Consider the following 17954-nt stretch of genomic DNA (forward strand, 5'->3'; position numbering starts at 1 on the left):
ATGTGATATTGATTTTATACAAACCTTCAATGAACAAGAAGTTAATATTAAGTACATCACATCTTAGACACAACTTCAAACACAAGTTTTTGCTATTTGGAGACCAAAAACAGTTCCAGACAAATCCACAGCAGAACTGTTATGTGTTTCATTCATTACTGAATCAATCATTTGCTTTGAACAAATCTTTTGAATAAATTATTCCATGACTCATTCATTAAGTCATTTGCCGCCAGCTAGTCTACAGCCTACTGTTTTAGAGCCATATTATTAATCAGTATACAGTTTTCTTTTATGCCAATAATCACTAGGATATTAGGTAAAGGTCATTTTCCATGAAGATATTTTGTAAATATATCCAAACTTAATGTTTGATTAGTAATATGCGTTGCTAAGATCTTCATCTGAACAACTTTAAAGATGATTTTCTCAGTATTTAGATTTTTTTGCTCCCTCAGATTCCAGATTTTGAAATAGTTGCATCTCAGACAGATATTGTCCTCCGAACAAACCACACATCAATGGAGAGATGATTTATTCAGCTTTCAGATGATGGATACATCTAAATTAAAAAGAAACTGACCCTTATGACTGGTTTTTTGCTCCGGGTCACATGTAGTATATTTAACTGCAGCGGCGCAGCTGGACGCCGGTCACTAAAGCAGGTTCTCACCTCTTTGCACCAGCAGAGTAACTTCACTCCCTCGAGGACATTTGTTGAGGAGGTCGACGATCTGGTTGTGGCTCATGCCCTGCACGCTCCTCTTGTTGACCTCCAGCAGGATGTCGGCCTCCTTCAGCCCTCGGCAGCGTGGGTAATCCACGATCTGCTTCACCTTCTGTCCTCCGCCTGCCAGACTGTCTGCGATGGTGAAGCCCAAGCCCTTGTCTCCCTTCTCGATGTGGACCGTGATCAGCTCGGGCTGCGTGGCGATGGAGGACGCCAGTGTGACCACGTCGCTGGTGTAAGCCGGCCCCATCAGAGCGATGTCTGAGACGGGTTCAGGAGCCCCGGAGACACCGGGTCCCAGGACGGCCACGGCCTCGAAGCCCTCCTGACTGTTCACTATGATGGGCTCTTTGTCCAGGATGGCCACTGAGGTCACCAGGCTGGTGTTGGGGTCGTCGGGGTCGAAGGGCAGAGGGTAGCCGCGACACAGCTCCAGCTGGACCATGGAGCCGATGGGGATGGACTGGAAGATCTTCACCACCTGAGCGTGAGTGTAGCCCAGCACGATTGTGTCGTTCACACTGACGATGACATCGCCTGGACACACACACACACACACACCGCTCTACTCAGCATCTTTACTGTTAGAAGATATATTCTCAGGATGGCAGTGGTGAATGGCAAAATAAAAAAAAGAGTTTATAGATGTCTTAGAAACACTGATTGATGGATTACATGATTCATGACTGATTTCAGTAAGTTATTCTGTTCCTCTGAATGAGTTCCCTTTTGCAATTAACAGATTAGCAAACTGTTTGTAAATCCTTTGTTTTGGAGGTAAGAGGCTGATATACTCAACAAACGATTGGCTAAAATCCTTCCCTTCAAGGGAAGCACAAACTGCACGCCTAAGAGCATTACTACTGCTCACAGTTAACACAAAAGTGATGCCATGCAACAAAACTCTAATTTGATATGGATGATAAATCATTTTGGATGATTAATATGTAAGAGGGGCGGGGCCTCGTTCCTGTGTGGGCGGGGCTAAAGCAGCACGTGCTGTGCCTGATTAGGACACAAACTCAGATGAACACAGAAGAGAAAGAGGAAGTGTGAACCTGTCTCCATCTTTCCGTCCACAGCGGCCGGTCCGTCCAGCACCAGACTCTTGATCTGCAGGAATTCGTCCGGTTCATCTCCGCCGACCACAGTGAAGCCGAAGCCTCGCCGGCTCTTCAGCAGCTTCGTGCTTATGAAGGTCCCCTTGAGTTCGGCTGGATTACGGGTGAAGAACGGCTTCCCTCCTGCTCACACACACACACACACAGAGTTACTCATTATTCAGTGGTGTCATCATGAATGCTGACTGAGTGAGTGTGTAAGTCTCACGCCTGGGGCCCGGGGCCTGAGGGGCCGACGCACTGCTCTGAGGATCTCTGTATGTCTCCAGGTGACTGGGCACATAAGAGCCGATCGCAGCTCCAGCGGACGAGTGCTCCTCTATCCATTCTGACCCCAACAACCACCACCACAGAAACAAACAGACTAAATCATTAAGAAGCACTGCATCTGTGTCTGATAGGAATGTTCATTTCTTACTTTTTAAATCACACACACATTTTACATACATTGACATTTTTCAAGTGATGTGATGGGCTTTTTTTCTTTTCTTTTTTGTTTTTTTTTAGTTAAATTGATATTTTTATTCAGCAAGGACACATTAAATTGACCAAAAATTCATTACTAATCAGAATATTAGAATGATTTTTGAAGCATTATTCAGCTTTAAATTCAAATACATTTTTAATTAATTAGGTTCTAATTTAAAGTCTATGTTCACATAGAAAATTGATAAATGGTAAAATCTCTGAGTATTATACTTTTTTATGTAATATCAAATAAATGTGAGCATAAGAATCATAATTCAAAAGAAAAAAACAGATTGAAAGGATTTTGTGGTTCAGTGTCTTGTCAGTCATTCTGATTGTTCAGTGAGTTTCTAATGTCACCCTGCAGTCGTTAGTGTCTGACTGTAAGTCACTGTTATGAGTGCATGTCCACTTCTCCTGCAGTCTACTGATCCTCTAATCAGAGTCACCTACAGCTAGAGAATGTCTAAAGTCAAGCAGAAATAAAAAAGGAAAGTCATTTAACCTACACATTTGATAAACGTGACCCTGGAGCACAAAACCAGTCATAAGGGTCAATTTATTTTAGATTTCTACATCATCTGAAAGCTGGATAAATCATCTCTCCAGTGATGTGTGGTTTGTTTGGAGGACAATATTTGTCTGAGATACAACTATTAGAAAATCTGGAATCTGAGGGAGCAACAAAATCTAAATATTGAGAAAATCATCTTTAAAGATGTTCAAATGAAGTTTTTAACAATGCATACTACTAATCAAATATTAAGTTTTATTATATTTACGGTAGGAAATCTTCATGGAACATGATCGTTACTTAATATCCTAATGATTTTTGGTATAAGAGAGAAATGTATAATTGTGACTCATACAGTGTATTGTTGTCTATTGCTCCAAATATCCCTGTGCTCCTGAAGACTGCTTCTGTGCTGCAGGGACACAGATGTGAACTCATGTGTAGGAGGGTGCTCACTGTGCTACAGAAGTACACACTACAGCATCACACAGGTAACAGTGTTTATCAGCATGTTCAGGTCGACAGTGTCTGAAGTGGTCCGCACCTCTGATGTAGCGTCCGTCCTCCGGCGACTGCTGAACGTCCAGTTGCTTCTGCCTCCGCGCCTCCAGGACCGGGTTCTCGTACTGCGTCTTACGGTTAACGTGACTGAGACACAGAGACACAGCGCTCAGCATCTGACTCTAATCTCTACACTAAACCATACAGTGATCTGAGTGTCACTGAGTGATTCCTACTGCACTTGTTCTCAAATAGAGCAGTCTGAGAGACGATTTACAGCAGTGCAGAACTCACACACACAACACTGGGAGTTAGTGTAGCTCAGTCCAGACCTGAACGGAGTATGAGACGGAGAGATCTTACACTTACTCCACATAATAGACTCCGTACACTGGGTCGTCGATCTTCTCCCAGCCAGGAGGCAGCTCTGAGCACAAACACAGACAAGTCAAGAGCCACGTGCTTCCAGAGTTTAGCAAGATTGAGAAAGATCATTCAGCACTGGCACACTTTTTTGGTACTGTTTTTTTTTTTTTGGAGAAGCAGCTTTTAGCAGCATTATATTCACTCTCTCTCTCACAGATTATCTCTGAGTACTAAGGACACACACACACACACACACACACACACACACTGCATGCAGAGAGAATCATGCTAACAATATTTTAATAATCAAACCTGGCGCAGGCGAGGGGAGAGACGTACCGAGATCATGGTCCAGCTCTTCTGTATGTACACCCTCTTCTCCAGGACAAGAACACACACACACACACACACACACGTCAATATTTGATGATCAATGACAATAAAAGTGCAGAATTACAAGCGCTTCACTATTTGGATTAATTCATTACCTTCAAAATCATAAAATATTTACATTTATGTCCATACATCTTAAACTAGCTTTAGCTTTGCTGTTTTTCTATGAGAATGTGGAGCAGGGGGTTATGGGTAATAAATGAGTGCACCGGTGCACACTTCTTGTAGAATGTACTCAGATCAAACACAGTACAGACCTCACACTTCTTACATCAGATCATCCTCACTAAACACATCACACATCTCCTGAAATACATGTATATTTCTACAGCTCTTACCTAAGAACTGCCTATTTTTAATTCAAGTCCATTTTATAACACTTTTCTCAATGCAGACAACGCTTCACTCAGAGAGCTTCCGGTGTGCTTTAGCCTGAATACTGATATGTTTGTATGTTGATCACAGTGTTGTTGAGGTTTTGTAGTGCGCTGCTGATGAAGGACTCCCTCTGCTGGTCACAGTCTGCAGGGACTCGCTCATCATCAGGTGGAGCAGGTCTTCTGTGACCCTCCGCTTGCTCTGATCTGATCGTACACTATGACAGCTCTGTCCAGGTCTCAACAGTATCTGAAGGACAAGCTTCTCCAGCTGTTTGTGAATTACTGGACTAAGATTAAGTGCAGGCATTTTGTAATGTTTAATTTCTAACCAGTAAAATAATTAATTTATAGAATTTTAAGGCATTTATTCATTTCCATTCAAGTCTTGAACTCCTACTGTTAAAATTTCCTCAAATATCCAGGTTTTCCAAGACTCTGGGAATCTCCAGTGAAAAACACTTGTTGGGGGGGTAAGCTTATTTTCATGGTCATCTTGAGGCCCTCTTGAGAGCCACTGCTTATAGACAAGTGTGCGTGAATTTAAGTGTGTCTCCCATTTAGTGCACATACACTGAGTAACATGGTTTGGTAAGCATGAGATGATACTGGACAGAGCGGTCCAGATGAAAACACTGCAGAGGTGTATGATCACGGATCATAGATGAACCATCTTACCATCGTCTTCACAGTCCTCCAGAGGCTTCGGCTGTTTGTCCTGACATCGAGGGTCCATCCACGAGGTGGTTTTTGTGTTGTGGCTGTAAACAACAGCATTAGTATGAGAGTAAGAAACCATCAGTCAGAGATTTCTAAAGCGTGAGCTGAGATCATGTCAAACACATGATTGGTGACAGTACACCAGCAGGTCTAAATGCCAGGACACACCAAGCCGATGTTAAAGAGCTAGCGGCGACAAAAGCTGATGGTGTTATCTCCTCGTGTCGACTACAGCCTTCTGCAAACTAACACAAGTGTTCTGCACCTACATGAGAGGAATTAGCGGTCTGTATCAGCAGCTATCAGTAGTAAATATCTGCCATTTAATATGAGATACTGAAAAAAGGATAAATGCAGATATATGAAACAAAATCAAAGCAGAGCTTGTCACAATTTTGAATAGGAGTTATGTTGATATCTTCGTCATTTTAAGTGGCTCATGTTCTTATGAAAATATTCACATATTGGAATGCTCGAGAAAGATCACGCAACATTAGAACAGCCTCCTGTCTGTGCTGCCTTCATTTACTCGTTTTCATCACTTTCACTTTATTTCTCAAATAAGTAAAAAAGGCTAGTTAAATTCACACGGCACTTTTAAGCTATTTAAAAGTGTGGAAAGTGAGAAAAAGCGGGAAAATTCAAACAAACTAAAAATGATTTGCTGTACGCTGAATTGCCGCTATTTGAAAGTGAAAGTAAAATGCACACTCCACTTTTATAAGCTATTTAGAAGCGAAGAAAAGCGAGGAGCCCCCACGGTGATACTGGTATTATCAGTGTGGTCACACGTAGATTAACCAGTGGGAAAATGTCTCACCGTCACACAGCCTCTACACAGCCTCTACACAGCGTCTACACAGCCTCTACACAGCTTTTACACAGCGTCTACACAGCCTCTACACAGCCTCTACACAGCCTCTACACAGCGTCTACACAGCCTCTACACAGCGTCTACACAGCGTCTACACAGCGTCTACACAGCCTCTACACAGCCTCTACACAGCGTCTACACAGCCTCTACACAGCGTCTACACAGCGTCTACACAGCCTCTACACAGCCTCTACACAGCGTCTACACAGCCTCTACACAGCGTCTACACAGCCTCTACACAGCCTCTACACAGCCTCTACACAGCCTCTACACAGCGTCTACACAGCGTCTACACAGCGTCTACACAGCCTCTACACAGCCTCTACACAGCGTCTACACAGCGTCTACACAGCGTCTACACAGCCTCTACACAGCGTCTACACAGCGTCTACACAGCGTCTACACAGCCTCTACACAGCCTCTACACAGCCTCTACACAGCCTCTACACAGCCTTTACACAGCCTCTACACAGCCTCTACACAGCGTCTACACAGCGTCTACACAGCGTCTACACAGCCTCTACACAGCGTCTACACAGCGTCTACACAGCGTCTACACAGCCTCTACACAGCGTCTACACAGCGTCTACACAGCCTCTACACAGCGTCTACACAGCCTCTACACAGCGTCTACACAGCCTCTACACAGCCTCTACACATCGTCTACACAGCCTCTACACAGCCTCTACACAGCTTTTACACAACGTCTACACAGCGTCTACACAGCCTCTACACAGCCTCTACACAGCGTCTACACAGCCTCTACACAGCGTCTACACAGCGTCTACACAGCCTCTACACAATGTCTACACAACGTCTACACAGCCTCTACAAAGCCTCTACACAGCCTCTACACAGCGTCTACACAGCCTCTACACAGCGTCTACACAGCGTCTACACAGCCTCTACACAGCGTCTAGACAGCCTCTACACAGCCTCTACACAGCCTCTACACAGCGTCTACACAGCGTCTACACAGCCTCTACACAGCCTCTACACAGCGTCTACACAGCCTCTACACAGCCTCTACACAGCGTCTACACAGCGTCTACACAGCGTCTAGACAGCCTCTACACAGCGTCTACACAGCCTCTACACAGCGTCTACACAGCGTCTACACAGCGTCTACACAGCCTCTACACAGTGTCTACACAGCCTCTACACAGCCTCTACACAGCGTCTACACAGCGTCTACACAGCCTCTACACAGCGTCTACACAGCGTCTACACAGCCTCTACACAGTGTCTACACAGCCTCTACACAGCCTCTACACAACGTCTACACAACGTCTACACAGCGTCTACACAGCCTCTACACAGCCTCTACACAGCGTCTACACAGCGTCTACACAGCCTCTACACAGCGTCTACACAGCGTCTACACATTTTATGAAGTGATGCGCAACCCTCATAGAAAGAATGTTTGTATTATTTGGTTACTAAATGTATTTTCAGTCCGTGCGTTTCACTTCGCAAAATAAATTTTGAGTTTTTTAATTTAATTTTCTTTTTTTATTTCCTATAATTTCAGTTTAGTTTTAGTTAGTTCCATTAATGGTTTTGTTCATTTTGGTTCAGTTTTTATTTTGTGAACTCATTTCTATTTAGTTTTTATATATTTTAGTTTTAGTAATTATAGTTTACCAGAGTTGATGGAACACTTCCAGTGTAGACCAAAGTAAGACATTTAATTTAACAAAATGAATGTTTGCACAGTTTAATCTTGTACAAACCTCTTAATAATAATAAAACTAGGGCACTATGGATTGATGATGAGCTGAAGAATATTATGGTAGAAAGAGATGTGGCAAAGGGAATAGCAAACAGGACGAAGAATAAGCAGGATTGGGAAATTTATTGCAAACTGCGTAATCAAGTAACTAAAATTTATAGAAAAAAGAAAAGGACATTTTATAAAGTAAAAATATGTGAAAATAAATATGATGGAAAAAAAATTGTGGAATATTCTTAATGAAATAATGGGTAGGAGAGCAGGTCAAATTCCTTTTTTTATTTAGACCGGTGATTCATTTTTAACTAAATCTGATGAAATTGCCGATTATTTTAATGATTTTTTTATAAATAAAGTACATAAACTTAGAGAAGAAATGTTATCTGATAATATTCCATCAAGTGAAAGGCAAATTGAAAAAATAACAAGTGATAAGCCAGCCCTATGCTTTGAAATGAATAAAGTAAATGTACAACAAGTGGAACAAAAATTATCACTGATAAATATAGATAAACCATCAGGAATGGATAACTTAGATGATCGCCTTGTAAAATTAGCAGCCAGTTGTTTGGCGGAACCAGTTTGCCACATCTTTAATATCAGTATCAACAAAGGAATTTTCCCTTTAGCTTGGAAAGAAGCGAAGGTTATTCCTTTACAGAAAAATGCAGCACTGAGCTTTAGTGGTGCTAATAGTCGACCAATAAGTTTACTGCCAGTTCTTAGTAAAGTATTTGAAACGATGATTTGTGAACAGATTCAATTCTTCTTTAAGAAGAATAATTTTTTCTCTGATTTTCAACATGCATATAGAGTAGGACATTCAACAGGAACAGCATTAACACAGATAACAGATGATTGTTTAGTATCGATTGATGATAATAATTTAATAGGAACAGTATTGTTGGATTTTAGTTCCGCATTTGATGTACTGGATCATAAATTACTATTAGAAAAATTGAAATGTTATAAATTTACCTCTCAAACTGTGCATTGGTTCAAAAGTTATTTGACTAATAGGAGGCAATGTGTATTCTATAATGGAAGTTATTCAGAAGTGAAAGAGTTGCAATGTGGTGTTCCTCAAGGAAGCTGTCTTGGACCATTATTATTTTCTATTTTTACCAATGATCTTCCTTTGGTTTTAAAGCGTGCAAAGGCAGTTATGTATGCAGATGATACAACATTATATCTACCAGCGCAATCAATTGATAAATTATTTGTGGATTTAGATGAGGAGTTACAATTAGTGGTAAGGTGGATACGGAATAATAATATGGTTTTAAATTTGACTAAAACTAAAAGTATTGTAATTGGATCAAATTCTAAACTTAAACCAAAATTAAATTTGTCTGTAAAGAGTGTGCATATTGAACAGGTAGAGGAAGTTAGACTTCTTGGAGTTATTCTAGACAGTAGGCTGAAGTGGTTAAAACAGACAGAAAATATGGTAACAGTTATGGGAAGAGGCCTATCAGTTATTAAGAGATGTGCAAAATTTTTACCACAGTATTGCATCTCTCAAGTTGTGCAAACAATGATTCTTACTCATTTAGAATACTGCCCAGTGGTATGGTCAAGTGCATCAAGTAAAAATTTAGAAAAATTACATTTAGTCCAGAATAGAGCTGCAAGACTAATTCTGAATTGTAAGAGAAAGGTTAATGCACAAAATTTTAGGTTGGCTACTGGTGAAGGACAGGGTAATTCTTTCTCTGTTAAGTTTTTATAAGAAACATTTCAGTATAGAGAGATCCAAGTGTATTGTACTCTAAACTTTTGTATAGTAATGCTAGTCATAATTTTAACACCAGGCATGCATTAAAGGGATATTTTTTGCTTCCTGTTTCAAAAACTTATGTCAAGCAACGGCTTGTAATGTATAGAGGAATGCAAATATGGAATGAATTGTCATCGTAATTTATGGCCTATTTTTGGGTGAAGTAACTCTTTAATTTGTTGGATCTTTTGCACAGAAGAGCCACCGGTACACACTAGTATGTCCCGTCTCTCCAGCTATGAACATACACAAAAACAAACAATCTAAAATGTTTTGCAACCTCATGTGGTGATTTAAAGATGTTTGCACACAGCCGCTCCAGTGTGCACGCGCTTCAGATGAGCAACACAATCAACTTCAGTTCAAAAACTAAACAGGACAATGGGCAAGCTGTGAATTCACCACGCGGCTGCCGTTTTCTCTCATTTTGGATGTGTTTTGTCCAGTCAAAGCGGTGCTCGTGACACAGATTTTGCCATAGTAATCCTAAATGACTATTCACTAAAGTCAGCTCATCCAAAAATTTAAATTCTGTGTCTGTTAACTCACTCTCACGTTTTTCTCGCACGTCAAGCATGCTTTTAAACGCACGTGCACTGTAGGCTATGCATTATTATTTCATATTTTAAAGGTATTTCCCATTAAATTTTCTGCGTCTTGTTTTTTTTTTAAGTAAAAAGGCATTCTCTGTAAATAGACACTCACGTGCATGAAGCGCCATCTACCGGTATTTCCAACAACTGCAGGTCAGAGTTTCTGTGTGTGTGTGTGTGTGTGTGTGTGTGTGTGTGTCTGTGTGTGTGTCTGTGTCTCTGTGTGTATGTGTGTGTGTGTGAGTGTGTGTGTGTGTGTGTGTCTGTGTCTCTGTGTGTCTCTGTGTGTATGTGTGTGTGTGTGTGTGTGTGTGTGTGTGTGTGTGTGTGTGTGTGTGAGTGTGTGTGTGTGTGTGTGTGTGTGTGTCTGTGTGTGTGTGTGTGTGTCTGTGTGTGTCTCTGTGTGTCTCTGTGTGTGTGTGTGTGTGTGTGTGTGTGTGTGTCTGTGTGTCTCTGTGTGTGTGTGTGTGTGAGTGTGTGTGTGTGTGTGTGTGTGTGTGTGTGTGTGTCTCTCAGTGTCTGTGTGTGTGTGTCTCTCAGTGTCTGTGTGTGTGTGTCTCTCAGTGTCTGTGTGTCTCTCAGTGTCTGTGTGTGTGTGTGTCTCTCAGTGTCTGTGTGTGTGTGTCTCTCAGTGTCTGTGTGTGTGTGTGTGTGTCTCTCAGTGTCTGTGTGTGTGTGTCTCTCAGTGTCTGTGTGTGTGTGTCTCTCAGTGTCTGTGTGTGTGTGTCTCTCAGTGTCTGTGTGTCTCTCAGTGTGTGTGTGTGTGTGTGTCTCTCAGTGTCTGTGTGTGTGTGTCTCTCAGTGTGTGTGTGTGTGTGTGTGTGTGTGTGTCTCTCAGTGTCTGTGTGTGTCTCTCAGTGTCTGTGTGTGTGTGTCTCTCAGTGTCTGTGTGTGTGTGTGTGTGTCTCTCAGTGTCTGTGTGTGTCTCTCAGTGTCTGTGTGTGTGTGTGTGTGTGTCTCTCAGTGTCTGTGTGTGTGTGTGTGTGTGTGTGTGTGTGTGTGTGTGTCTGTGTGTGTCTGTGTGTGTCTGTGTGTGTGTGTCTCTCAGTGTCTGTGTGTGTGTGTGTGTGTGTGTGTGTGTGTGTCTGTGTGTGTCTGTGTGTGTCTGTGTGTGTGTGTCTCTCAGTGTCTGTGTGTGTGTGTGTGTGTGTGTGTGTGTGTGTGTCTGTGTGTGTCTGTGTGTGTCTGTGTGTGTGTGTCTCTCAGTGTCTGTGTGTGTGGTCTGAGTGAAGGGACTAACTCGATGAAGTAGATCTCTCCGCTCTCGGTGTAGGCCATCTCCCAGTTATCCGGCAGCGCTCCGAGCGGGTCCTGGTCTGGAGGAAGGCCCGGCGGCGAGGTGGCCATGTTGTTCAGCATGTAGCTGGGGGCATTGTCTCGCACCTCGGGCCGTCTGGAGTCTCCTGTGCACAGCAGGGGAGAGGGGAAGAGACTACAAGCTAAGAACTCTGGGTAAAACACAGGAGGAGTGGGAGGAAACACAAGAGAAGAGTCACAAACACATGCACAACCCTGCAGTGAGTAGAGCTGGGTCTCCAGAACAGCTTCCAAATCACCAAGAACCAGGGATTCAAGACATGTTAATGTGATTGTTAAGGATTCAAGTGCAGGGGGAAAGAGCTTGTGCACCTTTCTTATGAAGAGCGGGTTCTCAAACCGTTCTGTGCATTTCAACTGCAGAAGAGATTTGTCCAGCCTCTTTCACATCTACTCACCAACATGCACAAAAACAGTATTTCATCATAAACACAGCTGTTTTTGTCAAACAGACAGCAGCCTAATAAAAGTGTGCTGCCTGTCATTGATGTTAATCAAAGGACAAAAGAAAATTATTCACTGATCTTGACTAAATATCTTTCCTAACTTTAATGTGGATTGATCTATAATTTTTTTTAATAAAAGAAATAGATTTTTCGTTTCCATGATCGATCTTTGTTTAAATGCTAGTAGCAGGACTGTAAATTGAATAGATGTGATTCTGATCATTTGATCAAATGAAGAGAGTGCGCCGTACGTTTGAGGTCATTTACTTTGTTGACTGTTTCCTATCCCACATAGAGACACTGAACGAGCCTCTTTAAATGGTTCTCTGGTGCTCGTTGTTGTATTTTAAAACACTGCTGCAATATTTTCAACTTACATTATTGCATTTCAAATAAAATGATCGCAAACGTAACTGTGGCGTGTGTAGCTGTGCTGTGCAGTCAGAGAACCGCTTCTACAGCAAAACACACCATTACTCACATCAAACATTTTTATGTGATTATTATGACCAGTACTTAATTTGATTCTGCTGGATTCTGTTCTGGAAAATGTCAGATCTAGATTTGTTGTGTTCCAGTAGCCCTATTTGTTCGTCATACCAACGCTAGCTCACGACCAATTCGTACATATTTTACGACGTGGCTTATTCGTACGAATTTTATACGATTTGTCTAAACCCCAGTGACGGTTAGGTTTAGGGGCGGGGTTAGGTGTAGGTCATTCGTACAAATTAATACGAATTGTGCAACTCGTAAAATACGTACGATTTGGCAAAAATCGTATGAATTTGTGAGTGTGGTCGTACGAATTCGTACGAATAAGCCACCTCGTGAAAAATGTATGAATTGCCGTGAGATCGGGTTGGTCATACAGTGTTTTAGATCGTGACAGTGTGTGTGTGTGCAGACGAGGACGAGCGAGCAGGTTTGACGGGCTTTATTTGGAGGTTATTACTCACAGCTCATTCGGCACAAATCCAAATGTTTCCATATTCACACTGTATTTGAATGTTAAACTATTATTTATAATGTAAACTAGGCTTGTACTTAACACACATTCGCATATAGACGGCAAAGATCCTCTTGACATGATCAAAAACATCCTTGGCATAAAAGCAGGGTGAACCGGTATACTACAGTCTATTTAAACTGACCAGTGTAACCTTTCAAATGTTTCAATGACTATTTTATTTTGATAATGTATAGACTGCGATGTAAGTTTGAATTGCTGGAATATGTGTGCACCAGGCTCCAGCGATATAGATACAGCTGGAGACATAAAAAAATACATATATATACATGTACATATATGTGTATATATATACCGCAAAAGTGTTTACTTTTCTTACTAATTTGTGCACACTCACAATAAAAGCAGAAGATTTGTGCTCTTGTAAAATAAAGCCAACAAACAGAATGCGTTGTCATCCTTTTCTTTCTGTGAACGTATGGAGCGCCGCCACACTTCTGTTTTAAGTCTGTTATCTTAATTAAGTCGTTCGGTCCATGCAGAAACTGGTGAACAATGCTTGTTGTGGCGTCACCGTTTAGTGACATCACTGAATGCTCCGGGAATACGTATTGTCAGTGTCGGTCACAGCGCGTTTTAATCACTGTTTTGAATCCAGCAATTATTTTTTTACAAATGATAAGCTCTGATTATGACAAGTGTGCTATAGAAGCTTTGTTTATTAGAGGAATATTATACTGGAATATGTTAGATCACGATTCCTCTGAATGCGTTCGAGATATAGCCTTCATTTATGTGTCTTGTTCTGGTTTACCAGTTGGTCACGAATATCCACAAATTCAATAACATTTAGGCATTGTTTCTTTTCCTAAATCTTCAGTCTAACCCTCTAATTTCACAGGTTTATTTGATTATCTTTCACTTTTAATCGTTCCCTTATTTCAGTTAAATCATGGGTTATTTAGGGAACAGATTTAATGAAACATGGACAGTAGCCACAAATTAATAAATGGTAGGAAGTTGTATGAATGCCTTTCTGTCCTGTGTCCCGCAGCAAAGCACACGATATGAAACTATTATCTGATGAAATGACTCAGTTACTACATTTCTATTGCTTTTCTTGTTGAAGAACTTTGTGTTGTTTCTATTTTAATGTACTGTTAAAAGCTTAATTAGTAGACTGTGAATGAATGATGATGTATTATATACACATACGTGTTCTGATCACAACATTACAGCAGTTAACACAATCAACAGCTTTAATCAGGACTCTGAACCGGTTCAAGAAACGAAAACGAAAACCGGAAACGAGCGAAATTTTGACTGGAACAGAACCAGAAACAGAAACGGAATAAAATTTTATAGTTCGGAACAGAATCGAAAATTTTAAATGACCATTAACCTGTTAATAACGTTATTTTATCGTTCCATTTAATATTTGAAACTTGCTGTCAACCAATCACGAATTCCAGTAGTACAGCATCTGCAAATGTGTCGCTGAAGCCAGCGAGTGAAATGTCTCAATGGCAACGCACCGCCCTTAGAGTTTATCTGAGGATATGTGAGATGAATTCAACAGATCACACATCTGCAGCGCTTCTGTGAATGGAGAAAACTGAAAAACTACCCCCTATAGGCTTACATAAAGGGGAATATAGGCATATACACTAAATATATTTCACTTAAATAATATTGACGGATTAACGAAACGAAAGAAAAAGGGTGCTAAATCACGGTTCATTGTGACACGTTCCAAAGTTTTTCGGAAAGGAAAACGAAACTGCAGAGAGAAGATTTCTTTATTTTGCAAAAGCTGACATCTTTGAATATTGTCTTGATTCTATATAATCAATCAGATTTGGTATGACCATCGCGCTGACACAACATCATTTTGCTTTATTAAAGCCTGTACATTAACAAAATAAAATAGAGTTAAAGAAACAAAAGTTAGACTGCTCCGTTGTTCAACATGTTGTGTTCAGAGTGACCGCGCCTCACTGTGCTGATACAGCCGATGTGAAGGATGATGTTTCATGTAGATAAAAGTACAAACACTGTATAATAAATAATATTTTAGCATCCAGAAACGTCGGGAACATGGAAACATTTGGATTCGTGCCGGATGAGAGATGCAGGCATCAGCTTCAGCTTAAATTAATTTGTTTTTGGATTGACGTTTTTATAGCCTAAACTTGTTTTGTTTTCGAGAGAAACTAATAGCTGTTTTTATAATGTTTGTAAACATTTTGCTTTAGACTACAGGCATTATAGCCTTGATTAATTCGTAATGTAATAGGGATAATAAAATGCAATGCCGCAACTTTAGTTTTTTTTTTTTTTCACTTTCAAATCTTTCATCCTTGTTTTTTTTTTTTTTTTTTTTACAATGCAGCAAATATTTTTAAATATCTTAAAAAACTTTGACGTCTTTAAAATGTTGATAGATTTTTTTTTTGCCTACATTTGGCCAAAATCTAGAAAGATGACTAACCACAGTGGGTTATTGACTAACGTTAGATCTCTATTTTTTCTTTTTCTTTTTGAGTAAATAAAACGCTGTACTTTATTATTATTACATTACTAGTATTGTAGGGAGTGAAATTTAAGGTTAAAGTTAATGTTCTATAACTTTAAATAAGATATGAAGGTAATATCGCGAGAACAGAGACCCCCCGAGTAGAATCGCGGGAGAATAGTCTGTGCGCAGTTATGAGAGGTAGAGCGAGAGAAAGAGAGAGAGAGAGAGAGAGAGAGAGAGAGAGAGATGACGCACACTGTGTAATCAGATGTGGCTAATTCCTGATGTTCACCTCTTCATGTTTAATAAATCAAGTGTTATGATCTGCCGAGCTCCCTGTCGGTGTCCTCCTTCCAACAAAGCCAACGAGCTAGCGCACGGTAAGAACTGTAAAGCCTGCATATAGAAACAACGTGCCTTACATTATTATTAGGCAAATTATAGACACATAATATTGTTTTTAAAAAATAACGTTATTAACCGGTATTTTTTCCCCCCGAACCGGTTTCGGAACGGTAATAATTCAGAGGAACGCAGGAACAGAAACGTTAAAATATTGATTCATCGCTTATCCACAATTAACTGATCATCGATTAATCGCTGACTTCCCTAAAAAGAAAAATATGCAATGTTTTGAAACATTCCATTTTATTTTTTAGTTTCTGAAATTTGTTCAGTTATTAATGCTGCTGCTAACGGATTTATTTGTACCTATTTTATTGACTATTTACTTGTCTTTCATAATATAATGTTCCACATTTAAATTAGTCTAGTTGTTTTTGCTGTGTTAAGTTTTTGTTAAAACATTGGCAAACATTCCTAAGTGTAAAACTGCTTCTGCTGCTAATGTTATTAAGCTGCAACAGAACGCTTTGTAAAATGACTGAATAAATATGTTTATTTATTCTGTCTTTTTATTCAGATTTTTTAATCTTATTAGAATTGAATTGTTAAGAATCGATAAGCAGAACTGGAATCAATAAAATTCAAACTATACCCAACCCTAGCTTTGAGCCTGTGCCTTTAGTCAAAACATATTGGCACACATACATTTTAGGAAAAACAGTACAATTAGATTAATAAGATTAAGTCACTGAAATGTAGTTAATGAAATGTAAAATGATTCCTATAAGGTTTTTTGAACAACTTCTATTGATTCTTTTGGTTGTGAATTAAATGTAAACTGATTCTTTAATTAGACTGAACTAACTAACGGTTCAATGCTGGAGTTCAGTAAGCTGATAATCATCTGATCCGATGTGTTTTGTTGTTGGCAGTGCATTCAGCCGTGTTCATCCCAGCTCTGAGACGAGAGCACAGCAGAATGCTAATACACAGCTAGCAGTGTTCAGAGTCACTACAGAGGAGACCCTTCACTGAAGCAGCCTTTCTAACTGTCAGACAAGATTCTCTCTTGAAGAACTCTAGCTGTAATGCTGTCTCAAACGCACACACACACATAGAAATCTTTCACACACACACATACACCAGCCGGAAGACTTCCACACACAGACAGTGAGAGCTCCATCAGCACACACACACACACACACACACACTCACCTGTAAGCGTGTTGTTCATGTCTGCATCCTCCTGCAGCACTGTCTGCTCTACTCCTGCATGCTTCACGCGATCGCAGCACTTCTGGGAACTAGTGCAACTGTGTCGCAAAGCATCATGGGTAATCACTGTCCTACTGAGAGGCTGGACGGGTGGCTTGGGTGTCCCATAATAGTTACCTAGGCAACCAGGAACCCATTAACATGCTTGAAAAGAAAGAGGGACAGAAAGCATGGCAGAGAAAGAGAGATCTGTAAAACACACACACACACACAAACTCGGCTCAGTGCAGGAGAGCACAGCAGACTAAAGCTGACACTACAGAGTGTGCTAGAGTTTCTGCAGAAGCACACAGACATTTCTGAATGTTTGGTCAGAGACTGTAGCTAAAAACAATAAGCCGTAAAGTACAGGCCACAACACTCATATACTGCAGTCTGACTCATGCAATATCAATGAGAAGAATAATGTATTCCCTGATAAAAAGAACAGCATATGCTGGTTAGGCATGTTTTGACTCTGGGATACTGGTTTATGCTGGTCCGTTGCTGGTTTATGCTGGTCCATTGGTATATGATGGTCCTTTGCTGGTTTATGCTGGTCCTTTTGCTGGTTTATGATGGTCTTTTGGTTTATGCTGGTCCTTTTGCTGGTTTATGCTGGTTCATTGGTTTATGATGGTCCTTTTCTGGTTTATGCTGGTCCTTTTGCTGGTTTATGCTGATCCTTTGGTTTATGCTGGTCCTTTTGCTGGTTTATGCTGGTCCTTTGCTGATTTATGCTGGTTCATTGGTTTATGATGGTCCTTTGCTGGTTTATGCTGGTCCTTTTGCTGGTTTATGCTGGTTCATTGGTTTATGATGGTCCTTTTGCTGGTTTATGCTGGTCCTTTGCTGATTTATGCTGGTTCATTGGTTTATGATGGTCCTTTTGCTGGTTTATGCTGGTCCTTTTGCTGGTTTTCCTTTTGCTGGTT

At 40.6% G+C, this 17954-nt stretch overlaps 1 protein-coding gene across 7 annotated transcripts in view; it reads right to left on the bottom strand.

Annotated features, from left to right (window-relative positions):
* Positions 1 to 17249, bottom strand: part of magi1a (membrane associated guanylate kinase, WW and PDZ domain containing 1a) — a 59467-nt gene extending 42218 nt beyond the window's left edge. The window contains exons 1-9 of one of the 7 annotated variants that reach the window (XM_059502960.1): positions 16981 to 17249; positions 11410 to 11617; positions 5149 to 5231; positions 4040 to 4078; positions 3704 to 3761; positions 3378 to 3481; positions 2060 to 2179; positions 1789 to 1974; positions 674 to 1267 (exon numbers count right to left, since the gene is read on the bottom strand). In XM_059502960.1, coding sequence (XP_059358943.1) covers positions 674 to 1267; positions 1789 to 1974; positions 2060 to 2179; positions 3378 to 3481; positions 3704 to 3761; positions 4040 to 4078; positions 5149 to 5231; positions 11410 to 11617; positions 16981 to 16999 — 1411 coding nt within the window. In that variant the 5' untranslated portion in view covers positions 17000 to 17249. Of the gene's footprint in view, positions 1 to 673; positions 1268 to 1788; positions 1975 to 2059; positions 2180 to 3377; positions 3482 to 3703; positions 3762 to 4012; positions 4079 to 5148; positions 5232 to 11409; positions 11618 to 16980 lie in introns of all 7 variants that reach the window. The other 6 variants (XM_059502959.1, XM_059502962.1, XM_059502961.1 and 3 more) reach the window with 6 other exon arrangements.
* Between the last annotated feature and the right edge of the window lie 705 nt (positions 17250 to 17954).

The sequence above is a fragment of the Carassius carassius genome, chromosome 21, assembly GCF_963082965.1.
Source record: "Carassius carassius chromosome 21, fCarCar2.1, whole genome shotgun sequence".
Classification (NCBI taxonomy): Eukaryota; Metazoa; Chordata; class Actinopteri; order Cypriniformes; family Cyprinidae; genus Carassius; species Carassius carassius.